General features: G+C 46.4%; 2 protein-coding genes across 3 annotated transcripts in view; one reads left to right on the forward strand and one right to left on the reverse strand.

The window, feature by feature from the left end:
- Positions 1-500: 500 nt before the first annotated feature.
- Positions 501-2,445, forward strand: nkx6.2 (NK6 homeobox 2; the record flags this gene model as incomplete). The annotated part of the gene is made up of 3 exons (XM_079730729.1): positions 501-924; positions 1,304-1,476; positions 2,197-2,445. The coding sequence occupies 3 exons, from the start codon at positions 501-503 to the stop codon at positions 2,443-2,445; spliced, it is 846 nt and encodes a 281-aa protein (XP_079586855.1).
- Positions 2,446-4,995: 2,550 nt separating this feature from the next.
- Positions 4,996-18,150, reverse strand: part of inpp5a (inositol polyphosphate-5-phosphatase A) — a 120,521-nt gene continuing 107,366 nt past the window's right edge. Inside the window, exons 13-16 of one of the 2 annotated variants that reach the window (XM_079730804.1) lie at positions 11,243-11,354; positions 7,634-7,702; positions 6,406-6,493; positions 4,996-6,046 (exon numbers count right to left, since the gene is read on the reverse strand). In XM_079730804.1, coding sequence (XP_079586930.1) covers positions 6,413-6,493; positions 7,634-7,702; positions 11,243-11,354 — 262 coding nt within the window. In that variant the 3' untranslated portion in view covers positions 4,996-6,046; positions 6,406-6,412. Of the gene's footprint in view, positions 6,050-6,404; positions 6,494-7,633; positions 7,703-11,242; positions 11,355-18,150 lie in introns of both variants that reach the window. The other variant, XM_079730805.1, reaches the window with a different exon arrangement.

Raw genomic sequence — 18,150 nt, forward strand, 5'->3', positions numbered from 1 at the left:
GTGGCCGCGCTGTTATCAGTGCATCCAGGCTTTCACTCAGTGCATAGCAGTGGAGTCAATTTACCAAGAAAGACGACCCTTATGGTCACCATCAAAACCAAAAAAACAAAACATCATCCGCTTGTTGGGGACTTCCGAGTGGACTCCTCGCCGGTGGACCTTGCACGCGGCGATCCCCCCAGGCTGACAACACGCACACACACACATACACACACACGGAGACTCGTTTTTCAACCCGCACAGAAGTACCACCAGCTCTGAGAAGTTTTTCCTGTAGTTTCCACCCCCGGTTCCAGCGGCTTTACTTCATCGGGGATACTTTTGGAGAGACGATCGGGAAGAGTTTGGCCTCTTTATGCGCTCGTCATCACAAGGCTGAGCGCTGCTTTTAAAAACTCATATATATATATATATACATATATCGCTCTCTCGCCTATATATATCTATATATATATATATTTATATATATCCGGGCGAATTTGTTCGGTTCATGTCCACAAATGTTAGCGGTCGGGCAGATGGACGGTAACCGGCAGCAGGGCGCCTTCGTCCTGGGCAGCGCGCCGCTGGCCGCCCTGCACAACATGACGGAGATGAAGACGTCGCTGTTCCCCTACACGCTGCAGGGTCACCCCGCCGCAGGGGGCTTCAAGGCACCCTCGCTCACCTGCACACTAAACTCGCACCTGCCAATGGGCACCCCGCACGGAATTAGCGACATCCTGGGGAGACCCATCACCTCGGCCGGGCAGCTGCTCACCGGCTTCCCCCGGATAAATGGCCTGACCGCCGCCACCGCAGGGATGTACTTCAACCCGGTGACGCGGTACCCCAAGCCCCTCACGGAGCTGCCCGGGAGGGCGCCCATATTCTGGCCCGGAGTCATGCAGAACCCCTGGAGGGACCCTCGGGTTCAGTGTCCATGTAAGTTCCGTTTTATTTCCTTCCTTCTGGAAGCCCAGATGAGCTGTCTGGGACCCTTTCGGCTCAGCAATTTTTTTTCGTTTTATAGAGCATGTTAACTATTCTGTAGTCAGAACATTTTAGATTTAGGGTAAAAAAGACAACTAGTGCTTTTATTTACCCGTCCAACTTATCCTGTGAGCTTCTAAACACTTCCACACGAGTCACTTGCAAAATGCATGTGTTAAGCCTATCTGAACCAGAGATATAATCCTTTAACAAGTGTGTAATAGTGGTAAGCCTACTGCGATACAGCCACAGAGAGACTCATACAGTGGCTGGACTGGTGTGTTGTGATTGAGAGCAAACTGTGACCGCCGTGTTGTTGTCTGGTGTTCAGCTCAAGCCGGCATGATGCTCGACAAGGACGGCAAGAAGAAGCACTCCAGACCCACCTTCTCCGGGCAGCAGATCTTTGCCCTGGAGAAGACTTTCGAGCAGACAAAATACCTGGCTGGGCCGGAGAGGGCTCGGCTGGCCTACTCCCTGGGGATGACCGAGAGCCAAGTCAAGGTGAGGACCCCCACACCGCCATTGGTTATTGTTGTTGTTTGGTTTTTACTGCATTGTTTGAAGGAGCATTTTTTTTTTATTGGAATCCCAATTGATTGGAGCAGGGATTAAAATGTAGGATGTGTTTTGTTTTTACAGGCCAGAAATGACACGTATTGTGCTAAACCTTTGTTATTCGCTTGAATCAGTCTTACTGGTTTATACCAAGGCCAAATTTTTGATTTTATTATTATTATTTGCTTTTAATTATTATTAGGCTTATTATTATGATTATTATTAATAATAATAGTAGGCTATTGCTATTGATGACAATAATCATTATCATTATCATTTATATTATAATTATCATCATAATGATGATAATTGTGGTGGTGAGTAAAGCTTCACTGTTAAGCTTCTTTGAGTGTCTAAGCGCTATATAAATTCAATCAATTATTATTATTATTATTATAATGAGGATTATTATTATCAATATTAGGTCTATAAATAGGCCTAGCCCCAATTACAAGTTATGTTTAGAAAGAAGGTATATTATAACATCTTTGGAACAGTAGGCATAGGTTATTATTTAATCTGTAAATGGCCTAGTATTACCGTGTATGTGTGTGTGCGTGTGTGTGTGTGCGTGCGTGCGTGCGTGTGTGTGTGTGTGTGTGTGTGTGTGTGTTCACGTGAGTGTGCATCTTGTCCACCAGCCACTAACCCGCCGTCCCTCCACAGGTGTGGTTCCAGAACAGGAGGACCAAGTGGAGGAAGAGGCACGCCGCGGAGATGGCGACGGCCAAAAAGAAGCACGACTCGGAAACGGAGAAGATGAAGGAGAGCTCGGACAACGAGGAGGACGACGAGTACAACAAGCCCCTGGACCCCAACTCCGACGACGAGAAAATCACGAGACTTCTAAAAAAGCACAAGGCCACCAACCTGGCCCTGATCAGCCCGTGCAGCAACAGCTCGGACACGTTGTGATGGTGCTGTGGTGGATCTGTGCAACAGAGACGCTCTCTCTCTCTTCTCTCTCCTCGGAGGCTTCTAAAGCTCGTCTAACCAGGGTATCACTTCGTTTAAAGTCACAGAGAATGGCGCTCGGTTTGGAGATGGGGGGGTTGGAGGAAATAGGTGTGAATTGGGTTGTAGCCTATAAAGACGGACATTGTAAGTGAGATGTATATATTTTTTACTGAGTAAATTATGTTGTTGAACCCATGGAAACAGAAATGTTGCAGCCCCGTTTCCCGCCATGCTGACGCGCTTATGCCCCCCTCTCCCCCATGCTCTGCTTTGGTTTGGTTATTGCAGAATAATAATTATAGGCCTATTGCCCGATTTTCTTTAAGTTTCACAATTCTAAATTCGGTACTGGCACACATTGTATAGACGCAAATGTTGTAAATAATATTGTAAAAAGCTTGTTTAACGACATCCACCGACACCATTTTTCCTTTAATCATTTAATGGATTTTATGTTTTACCTCATCCGCCCGAAATAGATCACTGGACATTTGTTTATGTTGGAAAAAGAGAGTATTATTGCTTCCGCCAAGGTTATAGGAAGAAAAAAACACTTTGTATTATGAATAAATTATTTAACAAGCATTTTTGATATTTCTGATTTCTAATGGTTTATTGAAAGCCAAACGCATACAGAAATATCGTTGCCTATAATTACTGGTAACAAAAAATAATCAGAATCTGAACGAATCAAGCAACTTCGTTAGAAATTTAGGACAACATTATGCGAGGTGTTTTAATTAGGCTATTGCAAAACAAGACGCAATTCTGAAAGATACACTCCACTTAAAATATGAACGAAAGGTCTACATGTAAATAGAGTACTTCAAGAACCTTTACAATGTTTTTTTATATTTCAACCTAAAAATGCATGAATAGGGCCACAGATATTTAGCCTACATGTAGGTCATATTGGAGTTGTGTTATATTCATTTCTAAATAGGACTAACCTGTTTATTGTTATATTTATATCCAAGCAGTCCGAAGAATCAACGCACTAATAGCACAACTATACTACTTATATTTCTGTTCATATAGGTAATCCTACTTTGATCGGAACCTTGATCAAAATAATTACAAATACGTTAGTATCTACAAAGATCTTAGCCACCTGTCATCACCAGCTTGAACTTTTAACAATAACAATGAATTTCCATTTGGGTTAAATAGGAACTTAGAGGAAAACTGAAACAAAGATTATTAAAACAGTCAATGTAGGCCTAGCATTTTATTTTACCTCATTTTTTTAGTCTGCCAATAAGCAAATATAACCCTATAGGCATATGCTACCAACAGGCCTTTGCTCAAAATAGAAGGGGTGTGGAAGTTAAGTCTATTATGGTAGGCCTGTTAGGCCTACAAGTCTAAATATAGAATATGTATGGGATGATTATTATCATACATAACAATGGCCTTCATACAAAATAGAGTAAAGCAATGTTGACCATTTGGCAGACATGTAGGTGCTAGGACTTGGTTTCAACAGTGTGGTGGCCATCCTACGAGCTGCCATCATGGAGCGGAGCAGCAACAGAGAGGACGACCAGGCATTGTGGAGTTCTAATGGTTTTATTGCTTGAGAACTGCATTGCCAACAGTAGAGGTTGTAATGGAATAGAATAGAATCTCTATCTGCGTTATAAGAGGAGTGAAGAACAACAGCAGCCTCTCCTAACATCAGGGCCAGCAGAATTAAAAACAAGCAGTTTCTAAACCATCCAAAGGCCTGTCAAGACAACAGAGATATTGCGACAGGCACGAAAAATAATTTTCACTTGCGGTGATTTAGGCGGGATGAAGAAATAAAATAAAATCAAGGATCATTCTAAGGAAGAGCCTGCGGACTCTGTAGTGTAGTGAATTAAGTCGATAAAAAGAGACGTTGGCGTTTTATCAACAGTCCTCTTATAGCCGTTTAATGCTCGCACGACCAATGAGAGAGGGGCTGTCCAAGGCTACATACAAAATTGAAAAGCATTTCCTTCTGGTTTCCCCCTGCGTTTAGCGTTCTTATTTAACAATTTATAATCAAAACAATCTTTATCCATTCGACTTAAGTATTTTTATGATAATTCTCACACACTTCATTTTCTGTGTACAATACTTGGCACCATAATGCAGTAACAAAAAAAAGAAACAAACAACTGTTTACATTGTAAGGAATACCCAAGCCTAGGTAAAATATCACATTACGAACCATCATATATTACGCAGAAATAAGTTAGAGTAAGAATAACAACAATAATAATAAACGTGAGATAAGGTGAGACTGCTATGTGTGAAATATTATCTTATATAGGCCTACTTGCATGGTCTATGGCACTGCTTAAAACATTCTTGGATAGGCTATAAATCATGTGGGCTGAAAAGTTTCCTTTTCTCCCTCTCCCATTCTCCCTCTCCCTCGCTCTACCACTTTGTAATGACTATTCAAAGGTCGCTGTGGCCGAGGGGAGCTGCGAACACCACCCCCCCCCACCCACCCCCGTACCCTGCCCTCCCATGTCTCTAGACATACCTTCCGCATAACAATTTTGGTAAGAATTATAAATTATATCTCTTTTTAAAAAGTACAGTATATAAAATGAGACTCAAACCGATGTGTCAGGCATGGCAGTGTTGTGTGCAAACAACCACAACAACGACGACGACAGCAATTCAAACTTAAAATAACGACGCCATTAAAAAACAAAAAGGAACAAAAACAAAAAACTGTTGATATTAAACTCAAAAAACATTCTTGATTCTAACCAGAAGGACCTCAGAGTTTGGGTCGGAAATAAAAAGCACTTAAAAACCATTAACAAATCTATGTTATACTGTCCCGTGTACAAATAAACCTAGCAATAGACATACCACTTTTTTTTTTCTTTTGTTTAAACATCTTAAGATACCAAACGGGACCGCAGCTTCTATGCGTAGAGGCATACCTTAACGGACAAAATAAAAATCTAAAATAACCATGGCGTCGGGAGGGACTCCACTTAGAGTTTTGGCAAGGAGGTTACGACATGAAAAACAAAGTCTGTCCGTCCGTCCGTATAGTTTTAAACATATAGATAATATAGATGTGTGGTTTTCTTTTAAGGGAATGGGGTTGCATGGCAACAGTGAGGTCAGCGATGTGTGTGTGTGTGTGTGTGTGTAGTCTGGAGCCAGGCTGGCGGGGTGGCTAGTCCACATTCTCAGGGTTCTGCTTGTGTGGAGGGAGAGACACGACCAACAGTCCGACCTGCTCAGCACTGCTGGACACGCTAGTGTTGGCTCCTTTCTCTTATTGTGTGTGTGTGTGTGTGTGTGTGTGTGTGTGTGTGTGTGTGTGCATTTTGTACTCCTGTGCTTTTGTGTGTGTGTGTTTAGGTCAGTGTGTGTAGGTCAGTGTTGTGTGTTTGTGTGTGTGTGAGCGAGTGAGAATGCGAGTCTGTGTGAGAGTGCTACTGTGCGTGTTTGTGTGTGTGTGTATGTGTGTGCGTGTGTGTTTGTGTGTGTTGTTGTTTCCTCTTGGGTTCTCACAGAGGCGCTTCACGGCATATCTTCTCCCCCTTTTGGCTCCATTTCCCTGCCAAAATGGGCAAATAAAAGGTTTTATTCCCAATTGTCTTCGTTCAACTTGGGTCAGAAAAACAACCAAAGACATTTGCTTTTTAGTGTATAATAAACCAAGTGTTCAGAGTGTGTCATCTTTCTTTACAGTTTGTTGGCAAATTAGTGAAGATGGATGAAATAAAAACATGATTGACTTAATTTTCTCAACACAAACGCAAATCGAGTCCAAGAGCCGAATAAGCAATTTGTGGAACAAACCTCTCCAAAATATATAGGAATAAATGAATGATTGTGTCAGGATGTTAAATAATAAATAAATGATAGGATAGGAAGGCAGAGAGGTGTAAAGAAAGAAAAATAAATGATATTTACCAAGACATCACTGCACCACACAACACTTGTGCTTATTTGCATTAGGTTTACCTGCCCCCGCTGCTATTCGGAAGGACAGGAAAACAGGCTGGAGGGGAGAGAGAGAGACATTAGGAACCATAGTGAGAGAGAAATCCACAAAGTTACGGAACACACACACACACGCACACACACACACACACACACACACACACACACACACACACACACACACACACACACACACACACACACACACACACACACACACACACACGTACAGACAAACACACGTACGCACAGACAGAGACACGCACAGACACAGACAGACACGCAAAGACAGACAGACAGACACGCACCACACAGAAACACACACACACACCCACACGCACACACACACACGTTACAGAGCGATATGCAATGCTCTGCGGGACCAGAGCAAGTTGACGTGCGCTTCCACAGACACACACACGCACCAACACACGCACACACGCTCAGCGGCCCTGCGACACCCGGGTTAAACTCACAGAGCAGCCCCGGGCATCCTCCCCCCCGGGCTCTAACTACATCGGACGTCTCTTTAGACATGGCCGCCGCCGGGGGATTGTAGAGGCAACGTGTTGATCTCAGCCCCGTCGCCCCGGGGGGTCACATGACACACAGCTGCTACAGTGTCAGCGCCACACCACGGCCGCCCTGAAAGCCTGGCCGGCGGGTTCCCAGAGACCACCCCCCCCCCCCCCCCACATCCAGCAGCAGGTTTTAAAGAGTCCTCTCGGTCAGAGGAGTCTCTGTGGCTCAGGGCGGGCTGGATGGGGCGTGCTACTGCACTGGGAGACGCAGCCGGGGGGACGGGCCCAATGCTAATACGTTTATGGTCAACGTTTAATACCAGAACGGTATTAGCTATGATAATGAGGACCGTCTGGATAAATGGGCATTTCTCAGCTTGGACTGTAAAGATAATATACATTTTGTTACAAGTAATTATCCTTCCCAATGTTGAGCAACGTTTTACCTATCCATGCTCGATTTGAGAAAATAACATTTAATACAATTGTGTTATGGAATTCAAAAAAGAAAGGGCCAACACTTTAAATTTTCCATTTTCTTTGAATAATATCTCAATCTTTTTTTGGGGTGAATTTAAAGGGACAGTGCACCCATTATCGCAGACCTACAGACACACGAAACACACAACACACAACACCTCAATCAGAAGGAGAGCGAGGCAAGCCTTTGGAGTTACCTTGTGGTCCCCCATGCACACATTGGGCCCTATGTTATCGTAGACTATAGACCGCTCCTCGTTTTCTGGCTGCGGAGAAACAAAGAGAAAGTCACAGTGAGGAGCCAGTCGGACAAATTCAGAGGAAATAATAAACACACAATATCAAATCAAATCATAACAGATCATAGCAGATACATTAATCTACAACCCATAACCATGCTGTGCATTGCACATAACAACAACAATGACCATGGAAGAAGTTGTCTGGACTGGAGTCTGAATAACAAAAACTATGTTGTAACACGCTGTATATGACAAACGACAAGATCCAATATTTTTGTTGGTGGGTATTCACGGATGTGCGAGAGGAACTGAGAAACCGGTGTTAGTACATCTGGCTGAAAAGTGGCAGCATTACTTTGGATAACAGACGTGTATCAAATTAAAGGATGAATGCATTATGACTATTAACACATGCTTCTGTGTGCTCTGACTCAGTGCTGTGCTCATGGTAATATGTGATTCATGCTTTACTGTTTAATCATTAGGAGACGTGCACTAGGCCATTAAGAAGCTGCACTTTGTTGTGTACTGAAGAGATGTTACTGCAAATCATAGTCACGGATAGCAGGATTATCCATGACTAAGTATCTACAGTGCGCCACGGTTTATATTGGGGCTTTAAGATAGAGAAAGGTCTGTTGTCTGCGATTAGCTGCTTGCTTTGGGCCACAGATCTTAATGTGGTTAAGAGCATGAAATCCTTTTCCGAGTTTACAAGCAAGAAAATAGATGCACTGACAATATCTCTGACAATGCGATGGTCTGGAAGATACTTTTGGCAACACAAATGCAAAGTTTTGACGGCTGCACAACAGTAAGCGAGAGGTATATGGATTCCCTCAACGATGCGCCCTGACATTCGCTCTTAATATTTGCGAGTCCATTTCTCATGCGGACTGGCATCTTCTCAGAGAGGTTGATGGAACACACATTAGTTAAAATGCATCAGGGTTAATCTGCAGGTGAACTCAAATTAAACAAACTGACAGGTGGCCAAGCGTAAATTTTTCAGCGGGACTTTAATTTACAAGGCTGACACACTACATGGACCTGCAAGAGCACCTGCTGTAAAAGTGCACTCCATGATTCATGGCTCTCTCGCCGCAAAAGTAGCACGTCACGCCCTTTCTGCCGTGACGCATATCTAATGTTTCCCTGTATCGGAAACCATCCAGTCAGGTGGTGGAGAGAAAGGCGGCGGACTGGGTTGACTTAAATTGAATAAACACACCAAAGAAACTCTGTTGCCGTTTCTTGCGCGCTCAACCCATAGAAGAGGGAGCCTTGTAGTGATTTACAAAGACCATTTGCCGGAAGACCGAGAGCCCCGGGCCCCTCCCCTCCCCGACATGATCTGTGAGAGCCTGTCGGTGAGAATCAGGTTCCAATATCCCCCCTGGCAGAGCCCGCAGGGGGCTGCCCACAGAGACATGAATCTGGAGGACGGCCGAATAAATCATACATCTCTGGTTGAGCTAAAGACTTTTTAAACAGCCAGCCTGCTTGCACACACACAAACTCACACATGAGCTCAAACAACCACATATGTGCTCACACACAAACACACACACACAAACACATAACCACAGCTGCATACACACAAACACAAAACCATACGCACACACACACTGGGGGCGGGCAGGGCAGGCAGTGGGGGGTCTCTGAGAAGCGAGGAGGTGAGCAGAGGAAGGAGCTGCAGGCGTAGGCGCTGGGGGGGAGGAAGCGTAAAGAAATCTAAATGAACGTCACGGCGCTTCGCTACGAGCGGGTCGGATGGTGTCGCCTCCTCCGCCGTGACGCCAGCTACGCCTTTTCCCCTGGTGCTGCCCTGCACCGGGACCCCCCCCCCGTCTATACGTCCGGGCAGTGCACCCCCCCCCCCAACCCAACCCCCATAGCCCGTAGCTAAGGAAGATCCATTCATCAAAGGCACACTTGATCATTTACAAGCGCCTTCCATTAAACTGGAGCCTTTTTCGTCTTCTTTATTTGGGGGTTTTCGGCCAGCATAATCTTTAGACAGATAAACAAATTACCCCGGGTCCTCGGCGGCAGAGCGGGAGCGCTCGCTCGGCTAAACATTCATTACCGGGGAGGAGTGGGGGCTAGGCGCCGCGCGGCTCAGCCAGCGCACAACCTTTGCTGTGTTAGGGCTCGGCGAGCAGAAAATAACATGATGGCGGGTTAACCGAGCGTGCCATGATAAATGAGGCCGTCGTGCGCGCCGGGCTTGCTGTTTACGGGCGCGTGTCTCCACAGTCTGTAGTGGCGCTGCGCGGGACTGGTGTGCGGCTCAGCCAATCGTCAGGCGATTGGGGGGGGGGGGGGGGGGGGTGGGGAGCGAGAGCTAGCCGCGGGGACGCCGCTATTGCCCCGCTGTATTACTAGCAATTAGCCGGTGCTCGGGAGGGGAGAGCAAACAGTGACCCAGCTGTGTGTGGATAGCAGTCAGCGCATTACCCTTTTTTTTTGATGCAAACCTGCTGAATTCTGTCACAGTGGCGTGGATACTATGAGGGATGTTATCAGTTTGTCGTTTGATTTTTCCTCGTTCCAGTTTCTCTTACATCAGAGGTGGAGAGAGCCCGCTCCATTCCTGGAGTTGTTGTGGATCAAAGGCCAGGAAGGAACTGTGTGTTTGTAAGAGACAAAGAAAGCCACCCGCCCTGGCCTGAACACATGCATGCGCACGTGCAAACACACTGACAAACACCCAAACGCACGCACGCACGCACACACACACACACACACACACACACACATCTATACACAAACACATCAGAGGAAAGTTGGCTGTATTTCCCAATACCTCTAAAAGCCCTGGAGGTCTCTGGGGGTCTCTAAACTGAAGTGAAATGCTAATGGTCAATGGATTAAGGACGATTATATCCTCCGTCTCAAATCTTACCCGGTTTGGGTTTCCAAATCCTCAACCCCCCCACAGGTCCCCCCTCCCCCTCACACACTCAAAGGACGGTTCCTTGGGGAGAGGTCTAACATAGTCTGGGTTGAATCAGAAGTGGTGCGCTGGAACCCCAGACAAGCCACCATACCCAGAGCTCAACCAGGATGGCTACTGAAGAGTTAACTCCACCGTACAGAAGGTGGAGACGTATCCGGGGTGGACGGATGGCGTGGGGGCGGGGTTGGTTGAGACAAGGGGGCGACCAGATTGGGCGGGGTTAACGATAGCCCCCCCCCCCCCCCCGAATGCAGCGTTTGCTACGGGTTGAGTGTCGTCCTCATCATGGTGCCGCCGGGCCCCTCTGGAACTCTATAAGAGGCGGGATATATACACTGTCTGTGTGGACCGGTGGCTTAGCGCTCCAGATGACTGTGGAGACAGGAGCCTCATCCCGCCATCTGGGGGCTTACGGAGGCAGGGGAGGGCGAGGCGTTATGTATTTGTTATTCGAAATACAAAATCCTGGAGGAAACGCTAACATAATTCTCGGGTGTAGGAATGATCAGCGAACCCCCCGATTCGTCCCTCTAAACCGAGTGGACCGATGGGACGGCCATGGTATCAGCCTTGTTTAGCGCTTGTGTGGTGACGGAAGGTACCTTCAGAACTAAGTCTCTGGCAGTGGCGGACATCAGGATGCGGTCGCACCACGCAGGGCACCTGGTGGGCATGTACTGCTTGCCCTGGCTGCTGTCTTCACTGTATGGGTAGCTGGAAGAGACAAAAAAAACACCAATTAGTTACCAACACGACATCTCCAATTGGTGGATCAACATTAACAATTAGTGGATCAATTGTCAATATGGACCTCTCAATCAATTCCACCTCCTTTGAAAATACCATAGAGCAATCGAAGAAATATCGAAATCAAAGAATACAACTCCTGAAAACAGAATGGGAAATGACAGAGGCACAGCCTCGAGAATTCAACGGGTATACATGCTCCTCTCCCCCCAGAGGAGCATGTATATCCGTATGACCAATCATCTGTGTAATCTACTGAATCAACACACATGGATGGCTCAATCGAAGCCATCCCTCTCTGCCAACTGTACAGCCGGAGCCCGTGTTTGTCAGACTTCGTCTCTGCAGGGGAGAGCGAGGCACAGCGAGAGAGAGCGAGCGAGCGAGGCAGAGAGCGAGAGAGCGAGCAATAGAGCGAGAGATACAAAAGCAAAAGAGAGCGGGATGATTTTGTTTCCCCCCCCATATGTACCATTATGTCCCCACGCGGTCATCAAAAAGAGATTACGCCCCCCCCCCCGGCACACGGCCAGGCAGAGGAAGAGATTGTATCTGAGAACAGCAGGGGAACAATCGAACAGCCACCCCCCCCACAATACCCACGCATCATCTCTACATTGTCGAGAATTCAATTTGCCCACTGCTCCTCACGACTCATCAAACGGCGGTTGGATTTGCACGCCTCCGATCCAATTTGTTTGTTGCCGCTCATTAAGGCTGCGAGTGCGGGCCTAGCCGCCGCCGCGTTGCCAATCCAATTTGCTCCTCCAGTGCCGCGCGAAGCTACCCGTAGCATAGCCGTAGCGTTGCCCGCCCGCCTCCCATTCTTTCCTCCTTTTCCGGGAGCCTTAATGGTAAAATAAACATGGGTTAGATCTCCTTTCTATTCATCACAGCTGCGGCCCGGCGCCGGCGGCTTAATTGGACAGTGTGTTCTGTGATCGCTCGCTCGCTCTGCGAGTGTGATTACGTACGGAGGCCGCCGCTGGTATGAGCCCACAGGCTACCGACCAAAGACGGCGAGTACCAGATAATGTCGCCAACGCGTAGCTTTGATTGGGATCGCAGAAGAGTCAGACACCCGAGTGGAAGGCTGTTTTAGTCTGTGTTAGGAGCCGACAGAACGTTTGAGCAATGGAGACGGTGCATCTAAATGTTGTCCTCGGTAGATACGTAAGCTCTCAGTGGATTGGACACAAACACGCTGGCTGGCTACCAGGTTACCCTCAGGTGCATTTTACCTATTGGTGTCAATCAACTTGAACACGCACGCATGCACAACCACAGACACACACACACACACATTTACCCACACACATGCTAAGATAAACAGGGGAACACACACTTCAAAATAACAGTATATCATTCAACGGCCTGCAACCATATAATGATGCAAATACCCTGAAGCCAAGCCACGGAGTGGAGATCTGCATGAGGAGCCGGGATCCACCTTGGTGCCGTGTGTGTGTGTGTATGTGTGTGTATTTGTGTGTTCATGTGTGTGTGCATGCGTGTGTGCCTGTGTCCCCAACAGGGGCTCTTCTAGTCAAACAGGGGTGGTAAACAGTGTTACCTCACATCGATACACTGGGACAACTGTTGGACAGCCATGCTGGAGTCGTGTCATGGCAACCACACACCTGGGACCTCCAGAGGGAAGGTTGTTGTTACTGTGTGATGGTGTGTGTGTGGGTGTCAAAAAGGTTTGTGTGTGTGCGTGCATTTTTGCGCGTATGAATGCATGCATTTATTTGTGTGGGCATGTTTGTGTGTGTGTGCATGTTCGTGTGTGTGTGCGTTTGCATGTGTGTCTGCATGTGTGTGTGTGTCTGCATGTGTTTGTGTGTGCGTGCGTGTGCACGCGTGTGTGTGTGGGAGGTGTTGGATGTGAGACACACAGACACTCTCTCCCTCCCCCCCACCAGGTGTACAAACAAACCTGCTGAGAGCTACTTAGAGAAGGACCCTGCCTCCAATTAGCATGAATAGCCCTCAAAGCATGGGGAAATGCATGGAGGAGGGTCTTTGGGATGCTAATCACGGAGCTAAAGGAGTGATCCACCGGATAAAAGGGATGAAGAATAGGATGAGTGAATCAGAGATAGAGAGACAGAAAAGAGGGGATAAAGAGGATCAGATAGCCAGAGAAAGAGAGAGCCAGTGTATATGTAAGAGAGAAAGAGAGAGAGAGGAAAAGAAGAGACACAGAGAGGAGCAATAGGAGAAGAGACACAGAGAGGAGCAATAGGGGGAAATGACTTCAGTGTCTTCAAAGGGCTCGCGAAGCAGAGCCCTTTTCAGGGTGGCCCTTAACATGCTCCATTGGTCCCAGAGGTTCCCGCGCACACACACACACACACACACACACACACACACAAATCTAGTCCCAATTAGATTTGATTTTCCACCTATACATATTAAAAATCGCATATTAAAAATCGCACCCCATTATGCTGTACGGCTCAGGCATGAACTGTCTTTGGGTGACCAATAGGTCAGGTCTGAGATAAGCTTGTGTCGCGGGATGTTTTGCACTTGTTCAGTCTCTCCTGTTCTTCCGGCATGTTATGCTATTTATGTTATAAACTGGACGTGTAAACAAGGGGAAATTCCTGATCCACCTGCACTGGACTGTAACCACGGCCCTGAAATGCTCTAATGACCTCCCAGCCTAAAGGTGAAGCCGTTGCACATCAGCGGAGGAAAGAACACCCAACTTCCATGCCACCCTTAATAAACGCCTCGCGCCGCTCATCGCCACGGCGACCCGTCTATAAACACAGCCCGGCCGACCGCTGTAGCGCATCAATCCACCGCTCAACAACAGCGATTAAAGGGCTATCCTATATGTGTGTGTGCGGCTATAAGGTTAGCTGGGCTCTGCCGGTTCACCGCACCCTCTGACGGCCCCGGGGCCCGATAACGGCCCTTAATGCAAAGACAAACAGCAGAGTGGCGCGCTGGGGTGGCCGCTGTGATTAATGTGTCCGATTAGCCGGCTCACAAACTTATCAGGGAAGGTAAACGGACTGAGTGGGCTGAAGGCAGCACTCAGCGGGGGCCCGACGCCTGCACCAACACTCATTACACTAATTAATGGGGCCCGCCTGATAAGGCCAACAAACGTCCACCTGTTGGGGAGGCGGGGCCAGTCCCCACGCGCACACGCGCAGACACGCACACGCGTGAACAAGAATAACGGCTCAGACGCACACATGCAGACACAGATGCGCTTCCACACACACACATTTGCAAACTCATAGAGACAGACACACACCTTTACAAACTCATTTAGACAGACACACACACCCAACACACGCGCCTGGACGCACAAACACTATACATTAACAAACAGACAGACAGACACACACACATATTTACAAAATTCTACATACAGACAGACACACACACACACACACACAGGTGCATGCATACAGAGAGAACTTCGCAACAGCGCTTCGTACGGATCTCACCCGTCAATCTATATTTGTACAGCACTATGGTTGAAGGGGTTACAACGTGCTGTAAAATAATAAGGAAGGAAAGCAAACATATTAACAAATAATCCAAAACAATGCACCACTGGCCCCTTGACAAGCCTTCCTGGCCCCACGGCGGGGGCTGATTCATGAGCCGGTTCCAACGAGGAGCAGGGACATATTGCTCAGTCATGGAATCAAAGCGTAGTTAGAATCACACGGGCCCAAGGTTAAACTAATCTCATTCTAACTAAGCCAGGCGCTGTACAGGACGCAGAGCGCCTTTCAGCAGCCACCGGTGTTAACAGCTCATTAATAGCCGGAATGGTGAAAGTCCTGATAAGAATAATTTAATATTTGACAGATTACTCTTGATTATTGGAACGATTAATCATGGAATTAATGGATGGAGAAATGATGGTGTACAACTAGAGTCTTTGGGATTATGAAGACAGGAAATACTACACTATAAAAATTAAAGGAACCAATAATTGTTAAGTTGAGCAAATAAATTATTTTATTTTTGAAAAGTTAAAATGTATACAGGTTTATATGTATACATCTATATATATATATATATAGAGAGGTATATATTTATTTATTTGTATATATCTATATCTTTATATCCATCTATATTTAGATATCTACCTATATCTATATTTAGATATCTATATATGTATAGATATATAAATACATTTAAATGTACAATATCTTTGCATTTCTTATCCCAACGGTAAAAAGGTATGTAACATTACAGCAAGCAATGACAATGAATTTCTCTTGTTCTGGAAATGTGCAACTCATGCTCCTGGGTATGTCACACTCGGCCACCTCCTCTCCTTCCTCAAACTATCCCACGTTCTCCTATCTGCAGGTGAAATAAGAAATCACCTTTCTGCACACAATGACAGGCCTAACAGTGGCCCATTGAGCGACTCTGTATTTAATGAGCACAATATAAACTTGGGAGTATGGGCAGGGCAGGAAGCCAAAGATAAGACGTAAAGTATCAATGACAAGGGGTCAAAGGTCCCCAAGAGCATCATGGGATTTGTTGCAGCAGTTTGTTTGCTGTTGTCAGGGGAGGCTTGGCAAAACACTCTCTCACTCACACACACACACACACACACACACACACACACACACACACACACACACACACACACACACACACACACACACACACACACACACACACACACACACACACACACACACAAACAGCACCCACATGAATTCATAAAGATCAGCCAACTGCTGTCAATAAAGCTGAAAGTTTGCTTCGCATTGCAACGCCGGGAGGCTCAACGGTACAACACTGGCACACTGTCGGACAAACGGACGGGGTAAAGGTAGATTATTGTTATTTTGGGCCAGCCTGGGAATAAGTGGTGAGAGCCTGACAAAGTAGCCTTTTTTAGGATCCCTTGGGAAGTAGATGCAAGCATAAATCCATGCAGCCGTAATTATAAATAGTGGTATCCCTTTATACCGTCCCTGCGTCGATGTTGGTGACGCCGGTGTAATCTGCAGCCACTGTTGCCCTCATTGTTCTCAAGGAGGCCTCTCGAGCAGTGTAAGCAATGGAAGCCACACGTAGGAACAGCTAGCATGGCACAACAATGTTCCTGTTGTCCTGTCCCCCTAGAGCTTCAACCAGCAGCCTCATGGCAAGTGCACTTTATGTTACATGTGCCTGAGTTGGTATCCCTCAATGTTCCCGAGCATACGTTTAGCGAACAAGAGACCTTCTTCATGGAAGACACTCAGGAATGGTACCATAGGACATAGGGCACACAGACCAACACGCAGTTGGATCTATAGGGAGATAGTGATTTCACTTGAAGGACGCCCATTGGTATGAGTTGTTGGTTTGATCTCGATAGGGTAATGACCGTGACTGGACAAAGCATAGTCTCTTCCCTGTGGATGGACTCATGTTCTCCACATGAGGGCAAAGCACAGCAGTCGTTTCCAATGAATGGACCATTCTTCAGAGGTGGAAGACGATGATCTCCAATGTAAAGATATCTAAATGGAACCTGGGGTGCAACACATTGAGATTTGATTAAAGCCCTGCGTGAAAACATGCCTCACGAATGATGTTCAGACCACCAGGTCGGATTTATCCTCAAGATAAGACCTGGCTTTCTATCCTGGCCGCAACATAACCATGTTGTTAAATAAACACATTACAAACATTAACTTGGGTCGCCCGCCTCTCCGGTTCAACTTCCTGTTTAGATACCGAGGCTCCTTTCTCCGTGGCTCCTCACCTTCTTACCTGAGTCACCTCTCAAGTACCCTCCTACTCCCTACGTCTAGACTTAGCAAACACACAGACACACCGGCAATCTTTCTGCTTGAGCTCCTTCCAACCCTTAACCTGGGATGGTTTACATCCGGAGAGGCGCGGCCGAATAAAACCAAACAAATAACCCAGCACAGGAGAACCCTGTACAGGCAGAGAACGCACGCATTCCCAACTCCGTTTGTTTAATGTTCCTCCCTTTATAATAATCAATCCAGTTCCACTTGTTGTGATTATCAAGGTAATCTGCTCTACCACGTGAGTAAGAGAAATGGTATTGTATTAAAATGTTTACGATTTGATCAATGGATATTTATATTTTTTTCTAGAAACAGACATTGTAGTTTATCATTATCTTTCTTTTTTAGAGTTAACGAAATCACATTATGGTTAAGTAAGACCGTGTTCTAGTCACAGAGCGCTTAACCTAAGGCGCATAAACTCAATGGATAAAAATGCAATAGGAGTAAGTGGAAAAATTATGGTTTTTGTGTTTTGGGTAACAGCCATCCATCTCTTAACTTATTCCAATCCTGTGAGTTGTATTTTGATGGGAAAACTGCTTCTTCCCCAATGTCCCTCAGCCTTCCAAGGCCCATTCCCAGTAACCAGGTTAAAGAAGGAAGAATATGCTCTTCCGCGTAACCCACATCAACCCAGTTCATCCCTCCCCATCAGCCTGGTGTCCCTGGTTCCATTTTTGCATCGATCTCTTGCCAAACCCCAAAAATACAACAACACATCAGATAAATCTGATAAAGGCAGTACTAAAAGCTTTGCCTTAAATCAATCAAATCTATGAATACGTTACCGGGTGCTTTAGTCTGTTTTAGTGGATAGTACCCTAGTCATGCTATTCTAGATATCGGATCAAAAAGGACCTTAATGTACGCCACGCTCCGGCATGATCCCCGGTTAAATGCCTGCACGGCGGAGGCCACATCCAAACACAATGACCCTAATGGTCCGTCTA

Source organism: Pollachius pollachius (assembly GCF_949987615.1).
Source record: "Pollachius pollachius genome assembly, chromosome: 2".
Classification (NCBI taxonomy): Eukaryota; Metazoa; Chordata; class Actinopteri; order Gadiformes; family Gadidae; genus Pollachius; species Pollachius pollachius.